The sequence below is a fragment of the Mixophyes fleayi genome, chromosome 12 (genome assembly GCF_038048845.1).
Source record: "Mixophyes fleayi isolate aMixFle1 chromosome 12, aMixFle1.hap1, whole genome shotgun sequence".
Taxonomy (NCBI): Eukaryota; Metazoa; Chordata; class Amphibia; order Anura; family Limnodynastidae; genus Mixophyes; species Mixophyes fleayi.
The window spans coordinates 336,285-362,664 of NC_134413.1; the positions used below are offsets into that span (position 1 = coordinate 336,285).

Sequence of the window (26,380 nt, forward strand, 5' to 3'; positions counted from 1 at the left end):
CGGGCGCTCGAGGTTGAGAGCCGTCTCATTCTCTCCGTGCGCTACACCCCTGTTCCCTGTGTCAGATGGTTTCTCCTGACCCCGCCCCCTGTATGCCGTAGCGCCACATTCTAATGCACAGTGCGAGCTGAGAACCACAACTCCCAGAAGGCACCGCGCAAATTGGACTGTGCCAAGCGCCGTGGTAGGGGGGTTAGTGAGCGGATAGTGCTGGCAGTGCAGCTGAAGGGGGCGGTAAGTTACACAGTGAGAACCCCAGGCCCTCATCTCGGGGTCACAGGTGACAGACCCCCCTTAATATTCATTGCGTCACACATAGTATGGAATAAGCATCTCTGCCTGTATATAACCACCTGGGGGAGGGGTCTCTGCATGTATATAACCACTTAGGGGAGGGGTCTCAGCCTGCGTATAACCACCAGGGGGAGGGGTCTCTGCCTGCGTATAACCACCAGGGGGAGGGGTCTCTGCCTGTATATAACTACCAGGGGGAGGGGTCTCTGCCTGCGTATAACCACCTGGGGGAGGGGTCTCTGCCTGTGTAAAACCACTAAGGGGAGGGGTCTCTGCCTGCGTATAACCACCAGGGGGAGGGGTCTCTGCCTGCGTATAACCACCAGGGGAAGGGGTCTCTGCCTGTATATAACTACCAGGGGGAGGGGTCTCTGCCTGCGTATAACCACCAGGGGGAGGGGTCTCTGCCTGCGTATAACCACCAGGGGAAGGGGTCTCTGCCTGTATATAACCACCAGGGGGAGGGGTCTCTGCCTGCGTATAACCACCAGGGGGAGGGGTCTCTGCCTGCGTATAACCACCAGGGGAAGGGGTCTCTGCCTGCGTATAACCACCAGGGGGGGGTGCTCTATAGCCCTCCTGTTTAATATGCTGTAATTTGCAGTATTTGCCATTAGCCATATACCATATAATATAGCTCATTACATTATATATGGGAGACAGGTGAGCTGTATAGAAACTTTGGTCTACAGACCCATCAGGCGGGAGCTGAGCCCCGTGTACAAGACAGGAACAGCGACAGTCATATTTATCTCACCTGGAAGGCTGATAATCCAGGCCTGACTTCTGGGGGTCGCCGCGATATACATGACATTTGATATATGAAATAAAGAGGTTATACTCTGGCAGTCAGCGTGAACACAACCCTGGGTGTCTCCCTGGCTTTGGGTGGATTGTCTCTGGTAGGCTCCAATGTGCGGGTGTGTGGTAGTGAATTAGATTGTAAGCTCCTCTGGGGCAGGGACGCTGCAGAACATGATGCCGCTATATGACAGAGGATGATTTGTTTCTCCAGGCTGATGGGAATGGGGAGGAGCTCTGTAAGAATCGCATCTCTGATCTGCGCTGCTCTCGGCACCTCGGGGGTCTTGGTGTACGGAACACAGTACTGGGACCCCAATGATTTTGGGGTTGTGCGTATTGGAAGAGCTGTGGTGACGGTGAGTAACGCTCAGGACGTAGAAACGTTGTCTTTAGCGCAGTGTGTACAGTGTCACAATGCTGGAAGGAAACAGAACTTCTTTATCGATCAATGTGACGCCCCAGTACGGCGGAAGTGTTAGAATAACGTAGTATTGCATAATATATTATATATTTAACAGTAATGTCAAGAATACGCTCCCAGCTGCCGTGACTTAGGGGTGTTCGCTGTATGAGGTCACACACGATTCCAGCCCACAGTCTCTTTCTACCTATCACACAGGTTATAGACCTACGGAATCGCCCCCCAACACAGCGCTCTCACACCCCAGGTTTGCCACCACCTATTGAATACGGGCAATAGGACCCCAATACACTGTCCCACACTGGCACGCAGGCTTCTAGCTATTCACAGACTAGCAAGACCCACACCAGCACACGCAGGGTTAACTCTTTACACCTCCAGACTGTTACACAAATGTAAATACAAGCTTGTTAATCAAATATATCAACAAATCACACACTGGCATTCCAAGGGTTAACTTGGTCGAGCAATCTCTTCTAAACAGGCAATGAATTTGTTTAGAGCAATAAGGACAGAACTATTAAATTTTAGATTTAATATACAAAAAGTACAATGCTTACAGATAATAAAAACAATTAGATAAAGATTTAACATACAATTAAAAAATTGCAAACCATTATAAAAAGCAAAAGGGATAACAGTACAGAGCATAAATTACTTATAATCTGTATGCCTGGGGGTAGGCAGAAAAGATGGACAGTCCTTCAATTAGATTGATTCCCCAAGAAACTGACGCTTGCCCCTTCCCAACACAGGTTTTTTAAGCAAAATTAAATGGGATGGTCTTCACAGGGGCAGTGTTTAATGCTAATAGGGGGCAGGGATGTCCCCTGGGTGTCACCTAAGGCCTGTTCAAAACTATTCCTAAGTGTTGACCTGTCTTAGCTTTTTTACAGATATATCCCAGCGACATAACTCCACCTTTAATAAACAGGTCATAATCTCCCGTACATTTCAATACCAAACATGATGGAATTATGACAATGTGACTCACCTTTTCCAAAGATATGTGTTTTAGCTGTTCAAGGATACCACCCGTACTTGTCATTCACAACCCTGATATCTCATCCTCAGTATGTAGTGGCACCCAGATTCCCCAAAATATGAACTATGAAGGAAATTTCATATTTCTATATACCTGTATAGGCTTTCACATGCTGCCTACCAGGATCTCCAGCTGTGCTCAGCCCCACAAAGTCTAGTCAAGTGTCTAAGACTAACAGTAAGAGATCTTTGAAGCTGCTAGAAGTGACATGGTGCCAGCAAACACATTTACATCAGACTCTCTGTCTTTAAATTTTATACTTTAAATTTATCAATGGATTCATTTGATATAACCTATTTACACTGCAGTTATGAATTATCCCTTATAAATTACTGCAAGTTCTCTATGTTCACGACAAGTAATAAGAACATCATCAGGTATAAGACAATCCAACACCAAAACCATCAAAAATAAAATGTTTACATTGTAATTCCTAAGGAGCCAGCCAGGGGGCAGCAGATGCGCTTCAGAGTAAACATTCCTGCGTGGATCATTAAGCTGGGTACACACTGGGTCTGGTTTATAATTGTGCGTATCGTACGCAAAGTCACTGCGCGTGCCCAGAACTGGGAGATAGCTCCGTGAACGCAGCCCTGACCGCACTTACTTCAGCCTACGATATCAGGGAGTGAATGGAGCAGGGAAGGGGCATTTTGCCACTTTATTAATATATACAAATTTATATTCTACATAGGTGTTGGACGCATCATGCAGCGTCTTGTGTAGTAGAGTGCAGTAGACTTGCACCCAAATTCAACAGCGCACGTGTCTTTAGATCCGTGCCTTGATGAATTTATAAGTGCACAAAGACAATGTATGTCCGTATAATCCCAAACGCAGGTTGCACTCAGTATGTGCCTCAATGAATCGGGCCCAACAGGTTTTTCGACTGATTATCGTGTCAGTCACACAATAAACGACTGATAGGTCCAATATCTCATTAGTGTGTACGCTCCCACAATCATATTGTATCGTACCAAAGCACATCGTATTGTTTGATTTGGTTTTGTAAACTTCCTAAATATCACGATGGAACGATGACGGACAGATGTGGCAGTGTGCACGCACTAACGACCAGCAGTGTAGGCAGATATCTGTACAGTGTACAGAGTCAGGATCTTTTCAGCAGATGGTTATGAGAGATGAAGATCACAGATCTGAAGGTAAATCGTGTAGGTGTGTACACAGGAATCTGCATGGTCTTCAGGACTTTCAGTCGTTGGTGAAATAGTTACAGAAATCACATCTGTAGTAATTTCCTGTAGTATGTACCCAGCTGTGCAGTGGTCCGGAGCTCCCTGCACCTTCCCAGATATTATAGTACATGAGAGTCGTGTTATAAGAAGAGACTGACGCTTGGCTTACGATTGGTCTCCCAATGCTGCGCGTTTCACCCTCGTGTCATGAACCTCCTGACAGTTATGTTTCACGTGACATTTGTTGCGCAGTCTCCATCAGAAGGGACACATTGGATGTGCGCTCAGTCTGGTGTAGAATCTATATCACCTACTGACACATCTCATCTGTTACAGACAGCAGCCATTACCTGTGATTACCTCATACACCTCCACAACGTCCCCCCAGCAACACAGGAATATGATGTCATCAAATCACAGGTACAGGAAACAGGGCTCACACAATGTGTGTGTTAGTACTGTGTGTACGTGAGTGTTAGTGTGATGTGTGTGTTAGTGATGTGTGTGTGTGCAGTGTGTCTTAGTGGTGTGTGTTAGTATGTGGTGTGTGTCTGTGTTAGTGCAGTGTGTGTCTGTGTGTTAGTGCAGTGTGTGTTAGTGCGGTGTGTCTGTGTGTTAGTGCAGTGTGTGTCTGTGTGTTAGTGCGGTGTGTGTCTGTGTGTTAGTGCAGTGTGTGTATCTGTGTCAGTGCAGTGTGTGTCTGTGTGTTAGTGCGGTGTGTGTCTGTGTGTTAGTGCAGTGTGTGTATCTGTGTGTCAGTGCAGTGTGTGTCTGTGTGTTAGTGCGGTGTGTGTCTGTGTGTAAGTGCAGTGTGTGTCTGTGTGTTAGTGCGGTGTGTGTCTGTGTGTAAGTGGAGTGTGTGTGTCTGTGTGTTAGTGCGGTGTGTGTTTTAGTGTTTAGTATGTGTGTGGGCTATATATATGTGTGTGTTAGTGCTGTATATGTGTGTGTTAGTGTGCAGTGTGTGTGGTGTGTGTATGTATGTGTAAGTGCGGTGTGTATATGTGTGTATTAGTGCGATGTGTATATGTGTGTGTTAGTGCAATGTGTATGTGTGTGTCTGTGTGTTAGTGAGAGGCGCGTGCAGTCACGTGTCAAACTTCCCACAGGTTCACACTCGCTCTGCGCAACGGCTGTTGGACCTCTGCTGCGCCAATCGGGGCACATTCATCAAGGTGGGGCAGCACCTGGGCGCACTGGAATATCTGCTGCCCCTGGAATATACCCGTACCCTGAGTGTGTTACACAGCCGGGCGCCATCCTCGCCCCTCGCCGACGTCCTGCGTGTCGTCCGAGAGGAGCTGGGCGCAGAGGTGACAACGTGTCTCATATTAATCACCGGGGGGGGAGGGGGGGGGGCACTGACTGATCCTATCGTCTTATTATGAGACATAATTAATCAGCCGCCCGCAGATCTGATGGGGGCATCAGGATGGGGTCACAGTGTGGTAATAACTCCCCCTCCCCTAATAACAACGCATCAGCCGAGATTTATGGCTTCTGTTATTGCAGTCTGGAGAGATGAGCTCAGTGTGGAGGAATCTCCTCAGCTGCTGGAGACGCCGAGGGTGGGAGACCAGCGAAACCAGGAGGCATTAGTTATATGGAGGGGGTATTTGTTATATAGAGGGTATTAGTTATTCCTGGGAGCATTAGTTATCTAGAGTGTATTAGTTATATAGAGGGGTATTATACAGAGGAACTATTAGATATACAGAGGGGGTATTAGTTATACGGAGGGGGTATAAGGTATACGGAGAGGGTATTAGTTATATGGAGGGGGTATTGGGTATACAGAGGGGGTATTAGATATTCCTGGGGGTATTAATTATATAGAGGGGGTATTCGTTATACAGGGGGTATTGGGTATATGGAGGGGGTATTAGTAATACGGAGGAGGTATTAGTTATACAGGGGGTATTAGGTATACGGAGGGGGTATTAGGTATACGGTGGGGGTATTAGGTATACGGAGGGGGTATTAGGTATACGGTGGGGGTATTAGGTATACGGAGGGGGTATTAGGTATACGGTGGGGGTATTAGGTATACGGAGGGGGTATTAGGTATACGGAGGGGGTATTAGGTATACGGTGGGGGTATTAGGTATACGGAGGGGGTATTAGGTATACGTTGGGGGTATTAGGTATACGGAGGGGGTATTAGGTATACGGAGGAGGTATTAGGTATACTGAGGGGGTATTAGTTATACAGGGGGTATTAGGCATACGGAGGGGGTATTAGTAATACGGAGGAGGTATTAGGTATACGGAGGGGGTATTAGGTATACAGATGGGGTATTAGATATATGGAGTGGGTATTAGTAATACGGAGGGGGTATTGGTTATACAGGGGGTATTAGGTATACGGAGGAGGTATTAGGTATACGGAGGGGGTATTAGGTATACGGAGGAGGTATTAGGTATACGGAGGGGGTATTAGGTATACAGGGGGTATTAGATAGACGGAGTGGGTATTAGTAATACAAAGGGGGTATTGGTTATATCGGGTCAGTACTAGGTCACTAATGCTATATATGATGTGTAGGTCCCCAGGGTGACTCGCTGTATAACCCCGGCTCAGTGTATTTAAGCTGCCGTCTTCCCTCAGACGTCTGAAGTGTTCGCTCAGTTTGAGGAGACTCCACTTGGTGCTGCCTCATTAGCCCAGGTCCACCGGGCCGTTCTGAAAGATGGTCGGATGGTGGCTGTGAAGGTTCAGCACCCAAAGGTGCAGACACAGAGTTCCCTGGACATTTGCATCATGGAGGTGAGTGATGTCTATTGGTGGTAGCGCAGCGCTCTGCGCTCTGTAACGCTCTGCGCTCTGTAACGCCCCCCCGCCCGTCTCCTCCAGGTACTCCTGCGCGTGGTGAAGAAAGTCTTCCCGCAGTTTGAGTTCATGTGGCTGGTGGAAGAGGCCAAGAAGAATCTTCCCCGAGAGCTGGACTTCCTGAACGAGGGACGCAACGCTGAGAGAATGGCCGACATGGTCCGCCAATTCCCCTTCCTCAGGGTGAGTCACTGCGGCAGAGATCGGCGCACCTCTATGTCTCGCTGAAATCTCACAAATTACTACATATAGACTGTAATAAGGTTATAACGACACCAAGAGCATAAAGGTATTATCATGAATGGGGCGATCTGCCATGTATACTGCGTCCAGGTGTGTAGTACCTTCTTCTCTCCAGCAGGTGTCACTATAGCAATGTCTGCAGAGCATGAACCAGAGACACATATTGTGATGTACTAATGCTCTTAATCCATCTTTAATCAATAATACAGGTAGATGTTCATATTGTGTATCACACAGAATCATGTAACATCCACGGTGTAGTGTATAATAAATGCTGTATCCAGACGTTTCCTAGATTTTAGACACCACTGTCTTGCTCATACTTTTTCTTTATGCCATTTTCAGATACCCAGAATCCACTGGGACTTGAGCAGGAAGCGGGTTTTAGTGATGGAGTATGTGGACGGAGGACAGGTCAATGACAGACAATACATGGAGCAGAATAATATTGATGTGGATCAGGTATGACTGAGCCCTATACGCTGATCTTTGTTGCTGTGTTTATGGGTTAACACGTCTCTGTTGTGCTTGACAGAAGCGGAGCCTCCTCGTGTCACCAGGACACCCCCCTGCAGCGTCTGTTTCCCTAGAGCTGTAATTAGTACTGTGATATCCTTAATGCATGGTTTTACAAGTGCTGGAACAAAGCTGAGCTGCCCGTCTGACTGGCAGGGAGACTTCCCCTGTTCATTTGTCACTGCAGAGAACTTTAACCATCCCACCGCCGGCTAATTCTTCACATCTCTACCGCCAGGCGTTACATCTTACACAACAACCAATCAGATCTATGTGATTCGCACAAACACCACTCAGTGCTCCTCACACATATGTGGCTTCTAAATTATCAGTAATGTCTGACACATTATAACAGCCCTATACACCACAGGGGATAAGTGGTTTCATCTGGTCCCTACTATGGAGGTAACTCAGGGCAGCGGCCGACTGCCGGTGTATAGTCACGGAGAGCATTGTTCAAACATATTATTATTGTTGTTGGTATTGTGTAGTTTTACTGCTATAAACCATTTTCTAACTTAACCAACACATTTTGATTGGATTCTCAGTGATGTCACTGGATCCTAGTGACTGGATAGGCTGCTCTCTCAGTGATGTCACTGGCTCCTAGTGACTGGATAGGCTGCACACTCAGTGATGTCACAGGTTCCTAGTGACCGGATAGGATGCTCTCTCAGTGATGTCACTGGTTCCTTGTGACTGGATAGGCTGCACTCTCAGTGATGTCACTGGCTCCTAGTGACAGGATAGGCTGCACTCTCAGTGATGTCACTGGTTCCTAGTGACTGGATAGGCTGCATTCTCAGTGATGTCACTGGTTCCTTGTGACTGGATAGGCTGCACTCTCAGTGATGTCACTGGTTTCTAATGACTGGATAGGCTGCATTCTCAGTGATGTCACTGGCTCCTAGTGACTGGATAGGCTGCACTCTGTGATGTCACTGGTTCCTAGTGACTGGATAGGCTGCACTCTCAGTGATGTCACTGGTTCCTAGTGACTGGATAGGCTGCACTCTCAGTGATGTCACTGGTTCCTAGTGACTGGATAGGCTGCATTCTCAGTGATGTCACTGGTTCCTAGTGGCTGGATAGGCTGCATTCTCAGTGATGTCACTGGTTCCTAGTGACTGGATAGGCTGCACTCTCAGTGATGTCACTGGTTCCTAGTGACTGGATAGGCTGCACTCTCAGTGATGTCACTGGTTTCTAGTGACTGGATAGGCTGCATTCTCAGTGATGTCACTGGCTCCTAGTGACTGGATAGGCTGCACAGTAAGGTCATGTTACCACATGATTGAGGTGCGCAGGAGTATGGACGGGATGGTTCTGTGACAGGGTGATGAGTGTAATAACATCCTCTTCTCTCACCATCAGGTTTCCAGAGCTCTGGGGATGTTATATAGTGAGATGATTTTTGTCCACGGATTTGTGCACTGTGATCCCCACCCTGGAAATGTTCTGGTCCGACAGAATTCAGACAATAAAGGACCTGAAATCATCCTTCTGGACCATGGACTGTACCAGGTGCCAGAATATGGAGACATTATGAATAATAACTTTCCCAGTTTTACTGCAACTCCCACAATAATTCTGACTCTTCTGCAGGAACTGAGTGACAGCTTCCGCCTGAATTACTGCCGCCTGTGGCAGGCGCTGCTGGCTGCTGACGTGAACGGGGTGCGCAGATACAGCCAGCGCCTGGGGGCAGGGGAGTTATACCCCCTGTTTGCCTGTATGCTGACTGCCCGCTCCTGGGACTCCGTAAACCGCGGGATTGACCGCAGTCCCGTCAGTAGGGAAGAGGTGAGTGTTACATAGGATCCGAAAGACCCGGTAGGTGAAGGTTGTCTGACTGATTGTCCTGAGCAGGCTGAGGAGAGTCATAGATGCTGGGGTAACATTTGGGGTCACTGAGTGGAATGTGGGGCTGTCCTCCAGGATATTGGAGAGGCCTCTGCTCCGGTCACATCTGAGACGTCTCAGCCACAACACTGCCGACTAAATATGTAACGCTGTGCTAGGAATCATTATAAACATCCTGCTCAGCAGTTATATACATGGAGCGGATCTGCCGAACATGTGTCTGATTACTCCCCAAACGTGAGCTGACACCCGTATTACTGTATCGCAGATGAGTCCACATTAATCCTGGTTGGTACAATATACAACACACTGACACACCCTTTTATATAATATACAACACACTGTCACACCCTTATATATATATCATCATCATCACCATTTATTTATATAGCACCACTGATTCCGCAGCGCTGTACAGAGAACTCATTCACATCAGTCCCTGCCCCATTGGAGCTTACAGTCTAAATTCCCTAATACACACACACACACAGACAGACAGAGAGAGAGACTAGGGTCAATATAGTAGCAGCCAATTAACCTACCAGTATGTTTTTTGGAGTGTGGGAGGAAACCGGAGCACCAGGAGGAAACCCACGCAAACATGGGAAGAACATACAAACTCCACACAGATAAGGCCATGGTCGGGAATTGAACTCATGACCTCAGTGCTGTGAGGCAATATACAACACACTGTCACACCCTTATATATAATATATAACACACTGTCACACCCTTTTATATAATATACAACACACTGTCACACTCATACACACACTCACACTCTCTATGACACGTCCTCTCTCCGCTCTCTGTCACACACGTTGTTGTCTACAGCTGGCTCAGACCAGTCTGCCTGTGATAACATGTAATTAGTTGTGTCTGTAATTAGCGCCTTGTTCTGTGTGGGACATGCGTGTTTAACCAGGAGCTCAGGAAATGTAACCCTTTTATACTCCTAGACTTCCCAAAACATATATATGTGTATGTAAATCTATGTATGTCAGTCTGTATGTGTCATTGTACATGTGTGTATATGTGTATGAAGGCCGAGGACCTGATTCAGAGTTTGATGCAAAATAAACGTAAGTTCTCATTAAATATAAATCGTGTGCAGCTATGTTGTATCTCCAGCCGTATTCAGGGCTGACCGTATCTTAGGACGCAGTCACCTGTAAGTACTGATTGAGACGCACGTAGCGATAGGTACAAATGCACCACTTTTACATAATGACAGTAAAGAACGCACATGAAAATGCTTAATATGGGAAATAATTCTGCTATGCTCTTTATAATTGTCCCGAACAAATAACCAGTTTTCTAATAGTTGAATAAATCAAGATTTTTTTTTTTTAGAAAGTTTGCAAAATTCTATTTATTTTATTCTTATTTTCTATTCTATTTGCGGTGTAATTAGCAAGTAATAGCCAATGGCGGACATTCACTTTGTTTGCAAGCTACACGCATGTGTGTTTCTCTGTACACAACTTAAACCTTGTAATGTTGTCTTGGTCATCACTATCCTCCGGGATTTACACCTTCCCCGTAGCAGGTGCACAAGATACCTATGGAAACAAGTGTCCTTACGTCCAGGTCACCCCGGTTCCCTCTCCCGCTCGTAGGGGGTCGTAAGTGTCAGATGTGTTGAATTGTGCGCAATTGCGTTTTGTGAGCATCAACGTGCAATTTCATGTAAGATATACTGCGCAAACTAGCGTACAACTCTGAATCAGGCCCGAAGTGTATTTATAAACCAGATTTGTAATTCACATCTTCTAGTATCTGCTCTACCCGAGCCTCTTTCCTCTCTCCTCCGCCTGTCCCACAGTATATACTATTTTCCTCTCTCCTCCGCCTGTCGCACAGTATATACTCTTCCTCCCTCCTCCGCCTGTCGCACAGTATATACTCTTCCTCTCTCCTCCGCCTGTCCCACAGTATATACTCTTCCTCCCTCCTCCGCCTGTCCCACAGTATATACTCTTCCTCCCTCCTCCGCCTGTCCCACAGTATATACTCTTCCTCCCTCCTCCGCCTGTCCCACAGTATATACTCTTCCTCCCTCCTCCGCCTGTCCCGCAGTATATACTCTTTTCCTCTCTCCTCCGCCTGTCCCACAGTATATACTCTTTTCCTCTCTCCTCCGCCTGTCCCACAGTATATACTCTTTTCCTCTCTCCTCCGCCTGTCCCACAGTATATACTCTTTTCCTCTCTCCTCCACCTGTCCCACAGTATATACTCTTCCTCCCTCCTCCGCCTGTCCCACAGTATATACTCTTTTCCTCCCTCCTCCGCCTGTCCCACAGTATATACTCTTTTCCTCTCTCCTCCGCCTGTCCCACAGTATATACTCTTTTCCTCTCTCCTCCGCCTGTCCCACAGTATATACTCTTTTCCTCTCTCCTCCGCCTGTCCCGCAGTATATACTCTTTTCCTCTCTCCTCCGCCTGTCCCACAGTATATACTCTTTTCCTCTCTCCTCCGCCTGTCCCGCAGTATATACTCTTTTCCTCTCTCCTCCACCTGTCCCACAGTATATACTCTTCCTCCCTCCTCCGCCTGTCCCACAGTATATACTCTTTTCCTCTCTCCTCCGCCTGTCCCGCAGTATATACTCTTTTCCTCCCTACTCCGCCTGTCCCGCAGTATATACTCTTTTCCTCTCTCCTCCGCCTGTCCCACAGTATATACTCTTTTCCTCTCTCCTCCGCCTGTCCCGCAGTATATACTCTTTTCCTCTCTCCTCCGCCTGTCCCGCAGTATATACTCTTTTCCTCCCTACTCCGCCTGTCCCGCAGTATATACTCTTTTCCTCTCTCCTCCGCCTGTCCCACAGTATATACTCTTTTCCTCTCTCCTCCGCCTGTCCCGCAGTATATACTCTTTTCCTCTCTCCTCCGCCTGTCCCACAGTATATACTCTTTTCCTCTCTCCTCCACCTGTCCCACAGTATATACTCTTCCTCCCTCCTCCGCCTGTCCCACAGTATATACTCTTTTCCTCTCTCCTCCGCCTGTCCCGCAGTATATACTCTTTTCCTCCCTACTCCGCCTGTCCCGCAGTATATACTCTTTTCCTCTCTCCTCCGCCTGTCCCACAGTATATACTCTTTTCCTCTCTCCTCCGCCTGTCCCGCAGTATATACTCTTTTCCTCTCTCCTCCGCCTGTCCCACAGTATATACTCTTTTCCTCTCTCCTCCGCCTGTCCCACAGTATATACTCTTTTCCTCTCTCCTCCGCCTGTCCCGCAGTATATACTCTTTTCCTCCCTACTCCGCCTGTCCCGCAGTATATACTCTTTTCCTCTCTCCTCCGCCTGTCCCACAGTATATACTCTTTTCCTCTCTCCTCCACCTGTCCCGCAGTATATACTCTTTTCCTCTCTCCTCCGCCTGTCCCGCAGTATATACTCTTTTCCTCCCTACTCCGCCTGTCCCGCAGTATATACTCTTTTCCTCTCTCCTCCGCCTGTCCCACAGTATATACTCTTTTCCTCTCTCCTCCGCCTGTCCCACAGTATATACTCTTTTCCTCTCTCCTCCGCCTGTCCCGCAGTATATACTCTTTTCCTCTCTCCTCCACCTGTCCCACAGTATATACTCTTTTCCTCTCTCCTCCGCCTGTCCCACAGTATATACTCTTTTCCTCTCTCCTCCACCTGTCCCGCAGTATATACTCTTTTCCTCTCTCCTCCGCCTGTCCCGCAGTATATACTCTTTTCCTCTCTCCTCCGCCTGTCCCACAGTATATACTCTTTTCCTCTCTCCTCCACCTGTCCCGCAGTATATACTCTTTTCCTCCCTACTCCGCCTGTCCCGCAGTATATACTCTTTTCCTCTCTCCTCCGCCTGTCCCACAGTATATACTCTTTTCCTCTCTCCTCCACCTGTCCCACAGTATATACTCTTTCCCTCTCTCCTCCGCCTGTCCCACAGTATATACTCTTTTCCTCTCTCCTCCGCCTGTCCCACAGTATATACTCTTTTCCTCTCTCCTCCGCCTGTCCCACAGTATATACTCTTTTCCTCTCTCCTCCACCTGTCCCGCAGTATATACTCTTTTCCTCCCTACTCCGCCTGTCCCGCAGTATATACTCTTTTCCTCTCTCCTCCGCCTGTCCCGCAGTATATACTCTTTTCCTCTCTCCTCCGCCTGTCCCACAGTATATACTCTTTCCCTCTCTCCTCCGCCTGTCCCACAGTATATACTCTTTTCCTCTCTCCTCCACCTGTCCCGCAGTATATACTCTTTTCCTCCCTACTCCGCCTGTCCCGCAGTATATACTCTTTTCCTCTCTCCTCCGCCTGTCCCGCAGTATATACTCTTTTCCTCTCTCCTCCACCTGTCCCACAGTATATACTCTTTCCCTCTCTCCTCCGCCTGTCCCACAGTATATACTCTTTTCCTCTCTCCTCCGCCTGTCCCACAGTATATACTCTTTTCCTCTCTCCTCCGCCTGTCCCGCAGTATATACTCTTTCCCTCTCTCCTCCGCCTGTCCCACAGTATATACTCTTTTCCTCTCTCCTCCACCTGTCCCACAGTATATACTCTTTTCCTCTCTCCTCCGCCTGTCCCGCAGTATATACTCTTTTCCTCTCTCCTCCGCCTGTCCCACAGTATATACTCTTTTCCTCTCTCCTCCGCCTGTCCCACAGTATATACTCTTTTCCTCCCTACTCCGCCTGTCCCGCAGTATATACTCTTTTCCTCCCTACTCCGCCTGTCCCGCAGTATATACTCTTTTCCTCCCTCCTCCGCCTGTCCCGCAGTATATACTCTTTTCCTCTCTCCTCCGCCTGTCCCACAGTATATACTCTTTTCCTCCCTCCTCCGCCTGTCCCGCAGTATATACTCTTTTCCTCCCTACTCCGCCTGTCCCACAGTATATACTCTTTTCCTCCCTACTCCGCCTGTCCCGCAGTATATACTCTTTTCCTCCCTCCTCCGCCTGTCCCGCAGTATATACTCTTTTCCTCTCTCCTCCGCCTGTCCCACAGTATATACTCTTTTCCTCCCTCCTCCGCCTGTCCCACAGTATATACTCTTTTCCTCTCTCCTCCGCCTGTCCCACAGTATATACTCTTCCTCTCTCCTCCGCCTGTCCCACAGTATATACTCTTTTCCTCTCTCCTCCGCCTGTCCCACAGTATATACTCTTTTCCTCTCTCCTCCGCCTGTCCCGCAGTATATACTCTTTTCCTCTCTCCTCCGCCTGTCCCACAGTATATACTCTTTTCCTCTCTCCTCCGCCTGTCCCACAGTATATACTCTTCCTCTCTACACCTGTCTCTCAGTTTAATGTCCTTCCCTTATATCTGTTCCATGTTTTGTTTCTTTGGCCATCTCTCCAGGCTCAGGAGATCCGCAGCAACGCAGCCGCATACCTTCCTCAGATCAGCCAGCTTCTCGCCAGTGTCCCACGTCAGATGCTTCTGCTCCTGAAGACCAATGACCTTCTACGTGGTATTGAGACCACTCTCTGCAGTACGGCCAGTGCTAGCTCGTTCCTCTGTATGTCTCGCTGCTGTGTCCGAGCACTCGCCAGGTGAGTATCTGCACCTTACTCCTGTATAACCTTTACAGCCCTCTGATTAGCTCAGTCTTACCCTAGATGTGCTGACCCTCCCAGGCACCTACTAACCCTCCTCTTAAAGGAACACTGTTGATGATATTAGTCAATGTATAGGAGGAATAGCAGCTTTGTGAGATATTGCTTGAATACAATTTATCTGTAATTCAGTAGTTTTATCTGAGCCACCTGTGCTGAAAAGGAGATACGCTGAATCTGGTCTTTCTGGCCACCAAGCCCCGGGGAAGAGAACCAGCGACAGCAGCGGACAATAGAGGTCCTAATCACAGCATGTATTCATTCAGTAATGGCTCAGTCACATGATCAGTAATCACTACATCGTTTGCTAATCTCTGTACCAAGTGCAGGCTGTTTTCTCTTTCTAATTACTGGGTACAGTCTGTATTTCCACTAATCACTCTCTACAGTTTATATTCTAATGAGACTTAGGAAAATATCTCCACCGATAGGCAGTCAGTTCTGAGGTGGCGGCCATTTCCATGGAGACCAGGATTCATTAGGCTGTATGGTTACTCTTACCAAATCCATGATATGATGTGTGCCCTATGGACATGATGCTGCGCTCATCCATTCAGGCAGCCATACTGGACACTGGTTTGCTGCTTTAGAGACAAAACACTAATACAGTCTTATCTCTCTAGCATTTACTGCTGAGAGTTATTCTCTTCTTAATCATTAGCGGCAGTTTGTATTCGCTCAGCGCTCGCTAAGTACAGCGTTTGTCTTGTTAGTAGGTAAGTAATGTCTTCCTTGGTAATTAATACTGTAAGCACAATCTTTATTCACCATGCAATCAGGCCACACGCTGCTCATTTACTAATGTCAGTCTCTTCTGACCTGGATTAGAATAATATGGGTTTCATTCTACTCTTCACAGAGCCTCCTGCACCGGTCATACCGGCGGAGCCCCCTGCCCCGGTCATACCGGCGGAGCCCCCTGCCCCGGTCATACCGGCGGAGCCCCCTGCCCCGGTCATACCGGCGGAGCCCCCTGCCCCGGTCATACCGGCGGAGCCCCCTGCCCCGGTCATACCGGCGGAGCCCCCTGCCCCGGTCATACCGGCGGAGCCCCCTGCCCCGCTTATACCGGCGGAGCCCCCTGCCCCGCTTATACCAGCGGAGCCCCCTGCACTGATTATACCGGCGGAGCCCCCTGCCCCGCTTATACCAGCGGAGCCCTCCTGCCCCGGTTATACCCTCGGAGCCCCCTGCACTGATTATACCGGCAGTGTGTAACATTATCTAACCGACTTGGCACGCGTGCCCTGCGTGCACCTGTATGACCTGTACCCTTAGCGCAGCCATGTCTTCCTCTATAGTTCCCACGTTCTAGTGTATGTGTTGTCAGTACACAATGATGTCATGCGTTAACATCTGCAATTATCGCTTTGAGAATTGTTTTTGTAATTGGCCCAGGATTATGAATTAACCCCTCACTAGTGCCTAGACCTGCGTTCTTCTCCAGTAAGACACCTAATCTCACTCCACAACTATTGGGCCTTAGCTGTGAGGACTTCTCTGCCTGTGGGTACTGTGAGCACAAGCCCTGGAGCATCCGCTGTGTGGGAGAAAGGTTCACCCCGAGTCAACAGTTATTTCTATGTTACATCAAGTCTTCGGCCGGCTGGTCCAATGAGGCCTTAGTGGAAGAAGAAGAAGATATCTGCCCGGCCCTCACACCTTCCCCTATGAAGGAACCGCTCCTGCTAGGAGGAACCGCTCCTGCTAGGAGGAACCGCTCCTGCTAGGAGGAACCGCTCCAGCTAGTAGGAACCGCTCCAGCTAGTAGGAACCGCTCCAGCTAGGAGGAACCGCTCCAGCTAGGAGGAACCGCTCCAGCTAGTAGGAACCGCTCCAGCTAGGAGGAACCGCTCCAGCTAGGAGGAACCGCTCCCACTAGGAGGAACCGCTCCAGCTAGGAGGAACCGCTCCCGCTAGGAGGAACCGCTCCAGCTAGGAGGAACCGCTCCAGCTAGGAGGAACCGCTCCCGCTAGTAGGAACCGCTCCAGCTAGGAGGAACCGCTCCAGCTAGTAGGAACCGCTCCAGCTAGTAGGAACCGCTCCAGCTAGGAGGAACCGCTCCTGCTAGGAGGAACCGCTCCTGCTAGGAGGAACCGCTCCTGCTAGGAGGAACCGCTCCAGCTAGTAGGAACCGCTCCAGCTAGTAGGAACCGCTCCAGCTAGGAGGAACCGCTCCTGCTAGGAGGAACCGCTCCCGCTAGGAGGAACCGCTCCAGCTAGGAGGAACCGCTCCTGCTAGGAGGAACCGCTCCAGCTAGTAGGAACCGCTCCAGCTAGTAGGAACCGCTCCAGCTAGGAGGAACCGCTCCCGCTAGGAGGAACCGCTCCCGCTAGGAGGAACCGCTCCAGCTAGGAGGAACCGCTCCCGCTAGGAGGAACCGCTCCAGCTAGGAGGAACCGCTCCAGCTAGTAGGAACCGCTCCAGCTAGTAGGAACCGCTCCAGCTAGGAGGAACCGCTCCCGCTAGGAGGAACCGCTCCCGCTAGTAGGAACCGCTCCAGCTAGGAGGAACCGCTCCAGCTAGGAGGAACCGCTCCCGCTAGGAGGAACCGCTCCAGCTAGGAGGAACCGCTCCCGCTAGGAGGAACCGCTCCAGCTAGGAGGAACCGCTCCAGCTAGGAGGAACCGCTCCCGCTAGTAGGAACCGCTCCAGCTAGGAGGAACCGCTCCAGCTAGGAGGAACCGCTCCAGCTAGTAGGAACCGCTCCCACTAGGAGGAACCGCTCCAGCTAGGAGGAACCGCTCCAGCTAGGAGGAACCGCTCCCACTAGGAGGAACCGCTCCCGCTAGGAGGAACCGCTCCAGCTAGGAGGAACCGCTCCCGCTAGGAGGAACCGCTCCAGCTAGTAGGAACCGCTCCAGCTAGGAGGAACCGCTCCCGCTAGGAGGAACCGCTCCAGCTAGGAGGAACCGCTCCAGCTAGAAGGAACCGCTCCAGCTAGTAGGAACCGCTCCAGCTAGGAGGAACCGCTCCCGCTAGGAGGAACCGCTCCAGCTAGGAGGAACCGCTCCAGCTAGAAGGAACCGCTCCAGCTAGGAGGAACCGCTCCCACTAGGAGGAACCGCTCCAGCTAGGAGGAACCGCTCCAGCTAGGAGGAACCGCTCCAGCTAGTAGGAACCGCTCCAGCTAGTAGGAACCGCTCCAGCTAGGAGGAACCGCTCCAGCTAGGAGGAACCGCTCCAGCTAGAAGGAACCGCTCCAGCTAGGAGGAACCGCTCCAGCTAGGAGGAACCGCTCCAGCTAGTAGGAACCGCTCCCGCTAGTAGGAACCGCTCCAGCTAGGAGGAACCGCTCCAGCTAGGAGGAACCGCTCCCGCTAGGAGGAACCGCTCCAGCTAGGAGGAACCGCTCCAGCTAGGAGGAACCGCTCCAGCTAGTAGGAACCGCTCCAGCTAGAAGGAACCGCTTCAGCTAGTAGGAACCGCTCCAGCTAGAAGGAACCGCTCCAGCTAGGAGGAACCGCTCCCACTAGGAGGAACCGCTCCAGCTAGGAGGAACCGCTCCAGCTAGGAGGAACCGCTCCAGCTAGTAGGAACCGCTCCAGCTAGGAGGAACCGCTCCAGCTAGGAGGAACCGCTCCAGCTAGAAGGAACCGCTCCAGCTAGGAGGAACCGCTCCAGCTAGTAGGAACCGCTCCCGCTAGTAGGAACCGCTCCAGCTAGGAGGAACCGCTCCAGCTAGGAGGAACCGCTCCAGCTAGGAGGAACCGCTCCAGCTAGTAGGAACCGCTCCAGCTAGAAGGAACCGCTCCAGCTAGGAGGAACCGCTCCAGCTAGTAGGAACCGCTCCCGCTAGTAGGAACCGCTCCAGCTAGGAGGAACCGCTCCAGCTAGGAGGAACCGCTCCAGCTAGTAGGAACCGCTCCCGCTAGTAGGAACCGCTCCAGCTAGTAGGAACCGCTCCAGCTAGTAGGAACCGCTCCAGCTAGGAGGAACGCACCTTTTTAACAAATAAATTGCAAACTCTATCTTTGAGCTTTCTGATGCTGTGGGATAAAGGGCCATCTCATCTAATGTTCACCTGCCCTGTCCCAACGAAGATCTTCCTGTAGGCACCCCATATTATTCTATAGTATGCATAGATCTGGTCTTTGTCTTCTCCTTCCTGTTACCCTGCTGGGGTGTTTCTCCTATCAACACTTTGACCTTTGTGAATTCCGGAGCTGTGGGGAAATATATGGACTTATCTTTCACCACTAAACATAATAATCCTCTATCCTGGTTCCATTGATCACATCTAGAACACGTCCTCTGCAGATGAAAGTAGGAGAACGTCATAAGGAGCTGATGTCCTTTAATGTCAGCGTCTCCATAATGTACCTATGGCCCATTATCAAGGGTCAGATTCTGGAAGAAATATTGCAGAAGATCCCAGACCTGTCACTTCCCGCTTTATTCTCCCTTCTCACTATTTGGCCTACTCTGATCATTTGACAAACAACAAGCAGACATTCTAACACCTCACAGAAATGGAGATATCCCTCCTGTGTCTCTCTCAAGATAGTTCTTCCTGTCAGAGTCTTCTTCTGTGGACGTTGGACCTATTATTCCATAAACCCATATTCTGTTGCTTTGATTCATTCAAATTATGGACACAGATTTCTGAAGTTTAAACTCCTGTTCCATCTGCTTCTGAGGGAAAATGTTTGTTCCTCCATTGTTAATCCCAAAATACTGCAGTGGGCTCATGATGCCAAATTGGCAATTAGACCTTATATAGAAAACTTTCCTGTATCCCAATTTAATAAAACAATGTAAAGGACTTTGTAGCCACTTACAACATTTGTACTAGAAGGATAATACCGTTCCCCTTTTACTGTGGCACATTAAGATGGAGGCTCCCCCTAGTGGTAGGACTATCATCTGTATCCCCACTCTACCAAGCCCTTCACTGGCTCCCCTTCCCCTACAGAATCCTTTTCAAGCTCCTCACTCTGACTTACAAGGCCCTCGGCAACTCCACTGCTCCCTACATCTCTAACCTTATCTCTATTCACACTCCCTCCCGCTCACTGCGATCGTCCAACGATCGTCGCCTCTCTTCCCCTCTGATTACCTCCTCTCACGCACGTATCCAAGACTTCTCCCGCGCCACTCCCCTCCATTGGAACAAGCTCCCCCGCTCCATCAGAACTTCCCCTAATCTGTCCTCTTTCAAACGAACATTAAAAACCCACCTTTTCCTTAAAGCGTTCCAGTCTCATGCCTAAACTCCCACCGGTCGGCTACCTCTCTTTCTCATCCCTTCTTCCCTTCTCCCCCTTCCTCTCGTCTCTCCGTCTCATCCATGTGTCTGTCTGTCTTCCCCTCCCTTTAGATTGTAAGCTCCTTTGAGCAGGGCTCTCCTACCTTCTGTTTCCATCACTTTTAACTGCGCTCTCCAGCTACTCATCTCACCGCCTCTCAGTCCCTCTGCCCTCGGTCTCCTCTCGCTTCTCTCCGCTCCCCTCAGTGACTCTCAACCTGTCATCCGTGCCCACCCTCTTGGGCCATAGTTACCTGCCTGTACTCACTTTTCCCCTCCCTCCCTCTCTTTCATGCTGTGCCTGAGCCCCCAGAGTTATAGTGCTTACTGTTACTTGTACTGTGCTGTTTCACCTTGTACTGTGCCATTGTTTGTCCTTGTACGGCGCTACGGATACTTTGTGGCGCCCTATAAATAAAAATTAATAATAATAATAATAATAATAATCATCCTCCTCGAAATTATTCTCTTTTCATTGGTTGCCGTTGACCATGGTCCTGGGCTTATGACAGAGTTATCGCCCTCACTGACTACTTTCCATTATTGTATCTGATAGAGGCTCCCAATTCGTCTAGAAATAGATACCGGTATCTTAATTTTTCCACCAACAGAACAATGATCTAATAGAGTGGACTATACAAACCCCAGCACAGTTGTTGATGACCCTTTCTTCTTACAACCGGGACAACTAGACATATCTGCTTCTATTTACTGAATGCGGCTAATGAGACGGGAGCCTTCCGGACCTCTCAAAGACAACTGTCTGTTGGGCTCTGTGCTGACAAGAGACACAAGCTGTCTTCAATACGTTCTTCAGGAGCCTGGTCTCTGCCAAGCTACATCCTAAATACATTGTCCCTACTAGGTCCTGGAGACACGATGCCTGGGACACTCCCTCCATCCAGTCTTCATTGTGGTTCTTCATAAGCCACACATTACTGATGAAAGGTGCTCAATGGGCATCATTATAAAGGTTCAACTTGCCCGGGACACCCATTCCTGGCTAAAGGGTAGAAGAATCCAAACCTTGGGCACGTGGGGGCAATCCTGGGAGTTTTCCCACTGGACGGAGGTGCTGGAAACAATTGCAGTTTCCTGGATTCTAGAATCTCTAGGAGAGAACTTCAGCATCTGGTGCACAGGAATGTGATGTCCTAGAAGACGTGTTGAGTTCATCTTCATGTTCCCAAGTTGACAAGAACTCTCCATCACAAAATAATACTCAGCCATCTAGAAGGGTGTAGGGTGATGTAACAATATCTAAATTTCCAGACCCGGATTCTCAGTTTGCCTGGTCACACCCTTTACACATCATTGTTGCTGGTCCCGGCATTATGTTCAAGTGCTCCCATAATGATTATACCACCAGGTATTACCTTCTATATAGTAATTAGTTCTGGTGCTGGGAAACCCCTCCCACTCCAAAAATAGCCCAGCTTAGTGGTTCTCAGGTAGCAATACTGCCCTATGGTATGAGGTCAAGTTGTAATATCGCCTGGTATGTAAACATTAGGGAATTTGCTGGCAATATATAAATAATGTTGATGATGATCAGCCTGTAGTCGCTCGGTAATCGGCGGCTGCAGCCTGTAGTCGCTCAGTAATCGGCAGCTGCAGTCTGTAGTCGCTCAGTAATCGGCAGCTGCAGTCTGTAGTCGCTCAGTAATCGGCAGCTGCAGTCTGTAGTCGCTCAGTAATCGGCGGCTGCAGCCTGTAGTCGCTCAGTAATCGGCGGCTGCAGTCTGTAGTCGCTCAGTAATCGGCAGCTGCAGTCTGTAGTCGCTCAGTAATCGGCGGCTGCAGCCTGTAGTCGCTCAGTAATCGGCGGCTTCAGCCTGTAGTCGCTCAGTAATCGGCGGCTGCAGCCTGTAGTCGCTCAGTAATCAGCAGGTGCAGTCTGTAGTCGCTCAGTAATCGGCGGCTTCAGCCTGTAGTCGCTCAGTAATCAGCAGGTGCAGCCTGTAGTCGCTCAGTAATCGGCAGGTGCAGTCTGTAGTCGCTCAGTAATCGGCGGCTTCAGCCTGTAGTCGCTCAGTAATCAGCAGGTGCAGCCTGTAGTCGCTCAGTAATCGGCAGGTGCAGTCTGTAGTCGCTCAGTAATCGGCGGCTGCAGCCTGTAGTCGCTCAGTAATCGGCGGCTGCAGCCTGTAGTCGCTCAGTAATCAGCAGGTGCAGTCTGTAGTCGCTCAGTAATCGGCGGCTGCAGCCTGTAGTCGCTCAGTAATCGGCGGCTTCAGCCTGTAGTCGCTCAGTAATCAGCAGGTGCAGCCTGTAGTCGCTCAGTAATCGGCAGGTGCAGTCTGTAGTTGCTCAGTAATCGGCGGCTTCAGCCTGTGGTCGCTCAGTAATCAGCAGGTGCAGCCTGTGGTCGCTCAGTAATCAGCAGGTGCAGTCTGTAGTCGCTCGGTAATCGGCAGCTGCAGTCTGTAGTCGCTCGGTAATCGGCAGCTGCAGTCTGTAGTCGCTCGGTAATCGGCAGCTGCAGTCTGTAGTCGCTCGGTAATCGGCAGCTGCAGTCTGTAGTCGCTCGGTAATCGGCAGCTGCAGTCTGTAGTCGCTCGGTAATCGGCAGCTGCAGTCTGTCTATGGTGCATTATGGAAGGGTTGGAATTTGGAGTCATTCAGTAGTGCCCTTGGAATGCATTTGAGGGTTACGTGTTATTAACATTAAAGTGTTATTTCACTGGCATCTTCCAGTTCCACCTTGTGTGTTCATGTGATGTCTCCTCTCTTGTCTCTCCTCTGAAGGCATCGGAAGGAGACGTCCTCTTCAGTCTGGGCCTACGCTCACATCTCTGTCTCAGAGTCCCTACGTCTGGGACAACTTCAGCTCTATGAGATCTTCCTCTGGACTCAGGCTTCCCCTATGGGCCGCTGGCTGCATCGTGTCCTGCACTGGATATCGCAGTATCTCTCGTGACTCCCGGGCCCAGGATAGACACAAAAAGCAGCTGCAATGATTTCACCCCTTAATGGAGGAAACCGTAACGTACAGATTCTGGAGTGTCAGAGACCATATATTTCTCTAGAACCCACCATGTGTATAGAAATTAGAGGAATACACGGGATCTAGAACTGAACATATGTACAGAAAGTAGAGAACACACGTAATATATAGAACCCGTCACATGTACATGTATTAGATATAATGGGATCTGGAACCCACAAAAGACATTAGAAAACATCCATGGTATGTAGATTTCACCACAGAGATGAAAGGAACACATGGGATCTAGATCCCCCACCACATGTACTAAAACAAGAGGATACAGACATTAGAGGTCACACAAGAGTTGTCTGTATTATTTTAGGGTGAGTTGCTGCATTGGTATCAAAACACCATAATAAGTGTAATATAGACTGATGTGGGGGGTTCTATGAAGGCCTTTCTCTTCTTCCAGCTATGGTGGAACTGCAAGTTCCAGCATACCCTGACACTAGAAGGTTGAAAGTACATGCTGGGTCTTACAGTCCTACAACAGCTGGAGAGATGCAGGTTCCAGGTGATATACAGCAAATGAGATGGGACAGAAGTAAATTATATTTATTATAAAGCGCCAGCAGTATTCATAGAGCTGTACAATACGAAGGAACCAGTTGTTTCTAATAACATTAGAATATAATTATTGTTGTTTGTAAGACCGAGATAAAACAGTTAGTGGCTGTAGGTCAGAGTCATTGTTCTGTCATCTCACAAATGTGTTTCATTTCATACTAAGATGTTTCCAGCCTAAAACCTAAAGTTGCCACAAATTTATGGGATGATTACAGAGAACAGAAATTCTGGTAAAAAAAACCATAATCACGACGTCAGTTTGCATTCCTTTTCTGAAGTAAAAACAAGTTGGATGTATGCACTTTTTTTCATATAGACATTAGTTTGACAACATTAATGTGACAGCAGCCTCACATCACTACTCTGTGCTGCTGGAGACCCTGCTCCTTCCACTATATAACTCTCAGTCTGTGGCTTCCTGTATCAGTGTGACAGCAGCCTCACATCACTACTCTGTGCTGCTGGGGACTCTGCTCCTTCCACTATATAACTCTCAGTCTGTGGCTTCCTGTATCAGTGTGACAGCAGCCTCATATCACTACTCTGTGCTGCTGGGGACCCTGCTCCTTTAACTATATAACTCTCAGTCTGTGGCTTCCTGCATCAGTGTGACAGCAGCCTCACATCCCTACTCTGTGCTGCTGGGGACCCTGCTCCATCCACTATATAACTCTCAGTCTGTGGCTTCCTGTATCAGTGTGACAGCAACCTCACATCACTACTCTGTGCTGCTGGGGACCCTGCTCCTTCCACTATGTAACTCACAGTCTGTGACTTCCTGTATCAGTGTGACAGCAGCCTCACATCACTACTCTGTGATGCTGGGGACCCTGCTCCTTCCACTATATAACTCTCAGTCTGTGGCTTCCTGTATCAGTGTGACAGCAGCCTCATATCACTACTCTGTGCTGCTGGGGACCCTGCTCCTTTAACTATATAACTCTCAGTCTGTGGCTTCCTGCATCAGTGTGACAGCAGCCTCACATCCCTACTCTGTGCTGCTGGGGACCCTGCTCCTTCCACTATATAACTCTCAGTCTGTGACTTTCTGTATCAGTGTGACAGCAGCCTCATATCACTACTCTGTGCTGCTGGGGACCCTGCTCCTTCCACTATGTAACTCACAGTCTGTGACTTTCTGTATCAGTGTGACAGCAGCCTCATATCACTACTCTGTGCTGCTGAGGACCCTGCTCCTTCCACTATATAACTCTCAGTCTGTGGCTTCCTGCTGCCTCCATTCCCCTCTTCACATCATGTCACTGCCTCTGTCTTCCCTAACTCTATCACACAGTGCACAGATCACTGCTTATCAAAGAAGAATAAAATGTACTTTCAGGGTTATACAGGGAGGGCCTAAATCATTACTAAACACAAAACAAACGTGTACTTTTTAAAAAACTCGCCTATACTGGGCATACGCAGGTCCGTATCCAACAAGGAGCGGATGTGAAGCTACATCTGTTAATGAAAACGGGTCTAGAACCGCTCTGAATGATTTGGACGTTGTTGTCTTCACTGGCAGGTCTGAGCATGGACAGAGTGATTTTACAATGCAGCAGGTACCAGTGTTTATGCTTCCTTAATTAATCGGGCTCGGAGCGCACAAAGCTCACAGATTTCACTTCATGTGGAGATTGGCTGCAGATATTTTGTTTAACCTGAAGGTGGCGCCAGAAGCACGAGCCCTCGTGGCGATTGTGTTAGTAGAGAGTTTATCTGTATGTAGTTTGGGTGCTATGCCCTCCACTCACATTACACATAGCTAGTAATCCTAACATTCATAGCTTTCACTTGTCCCTGCGGATTGTAAGCTCTTCTGAGTAGAAACTCCTGAGCCGCTTGTTCCAGTTTTGTACAGCGCTGTGGAATATGTATGTGCTACAGAAATGATGCAATGTAATTATAACATCACGCTGTCTAGCATTGGCCTCATCATTCCTGTGTGATTAATAATGTAACACTAGTTGTGTAACTGCATCGCATGATCATATCCGGCTTCTGCTTGTCCTTGTTCCCCAAATGCAATAACTGGCTGAATAACAGGAGATAATTGGAATTAAAGGCTTTCTTTAAGCAGTTGACTAATTGAGCATAGGATGTTACCCTGGGTATCTGGGAAAAGCAGAAAGAGTATTATCACAGTGTGAATATTAACTTGATATGTATGATTTATGTATATTTCATGCACACGTGTAATTCATACCTGGCACATGGTCTTAGTAAAACAGGTAAGACTGAAGCGTGGTCTGTAGAGGACACAATGAGAGCGTGGAATAGATCGCTAACCACGGATAAGGAGAGTTCCAGAGAGTGAGAGGCAGCGCTTCTGGTGTCACCGCTGAGAACTGCTGTATAACTGTCCGTATTTATATGGTACTCTTTTATTCTTCCTGATTGTGCTGCTTTATAACACAGTAATTAAACTATTTGTAAGATGAGGTGTCTGGACAGAGCAGTGTTCATCTGTGGTCATCACAGACCGCAGTTACTGAGCCCATCAAGGTCTTTAAATGTGTTTCCTTTTCTAGTATTTTTATTGTCAAATGTTAAATAATCTGTTTAAATGTGAGAGTGGATTGTGTATATTTCCTGTATATATTCTGCAGGAGTAAGGTATTGCTGTCATAAATGTGTGACTGACTGCTAGCTCTTGGGACAAGAATGATCCTGCCAGAAACTACCTCACTCCAGTACACCGCTCTGTGTGGTGGCTCTTATTGGGTGCTGTGTAATAAACGCTATAATCAGA

At 48.8% G+C, this 26,380-nt stretch overlaps 1 protein-coding gene across 3 annotated transcripts; it reads left to right on the top strand.

The window, feature by feature from the left end:
- Positions 1-75: 75 nt before the first annotated feature.
- On the top strand, positions 76-26,380 carry ADCK1 (aarF domain containing kinase 1). Of its 3 annotated transcripts, none has more exons than XM_075193492.1 (11): positions 76-234; positions 1,310-1,454; positions 4,097-4,180; positions 4,870-5,073; positions 6,369-6,527; positions 6,615-6,773; positions 7,179-7,295; positions 8,724-8,873; positions 8,955-9,152; positions 14,566-14,759; positions 22,821-26,380. In XM_075193492.1, the coding sequence occupies exons 2-11, from the start codon at positions 1,314-1,316 to the stop codon at positions 22,990-22,992; spliced, it is 1,578 nt and encodes a 525-aa protein (XP_075049593.1). In that variant the 5' UTR covers positions 76-234; positions 1,310-1,313; the 3' UTR covers positions 22,993-26,380. The 3 variants fall into 3 exon arrangements, with proteins under 3 accessions (XP_075049593.1, XP_075049596.1, XP_075049595.1); XM_075193495.1 differs by lacking the exon at positions 76-234 and adding an exon at positions 259-280; XM_075193494.1 differs by lacking the exon at positions 76-234 and adding an exon at positions 826-1,196.

Coding starts and splice junctions, on each gene's coding strand:
- ADCK1 (XM_075193492.1), top strand. CDS start 1,314: ATGGGAATGGGGAGGAGCTCTGTAAGAATCGCATCTCTGATCTGCGCT. Junction 6,774..7,178: donor GCCAATTCCCCTTCCTCAGG/GTGAGTCACTGC, acceptor TGCCATTTTCAG/ATACCCAGAATCCACTGGGA. Junction 7,296..8,723: donor ATAATATTGATGTGGATCAG/GTATGACTGAGC, acceptor TCTCACCATCAG/GTTTCCAGAGCTCTGGGGAT.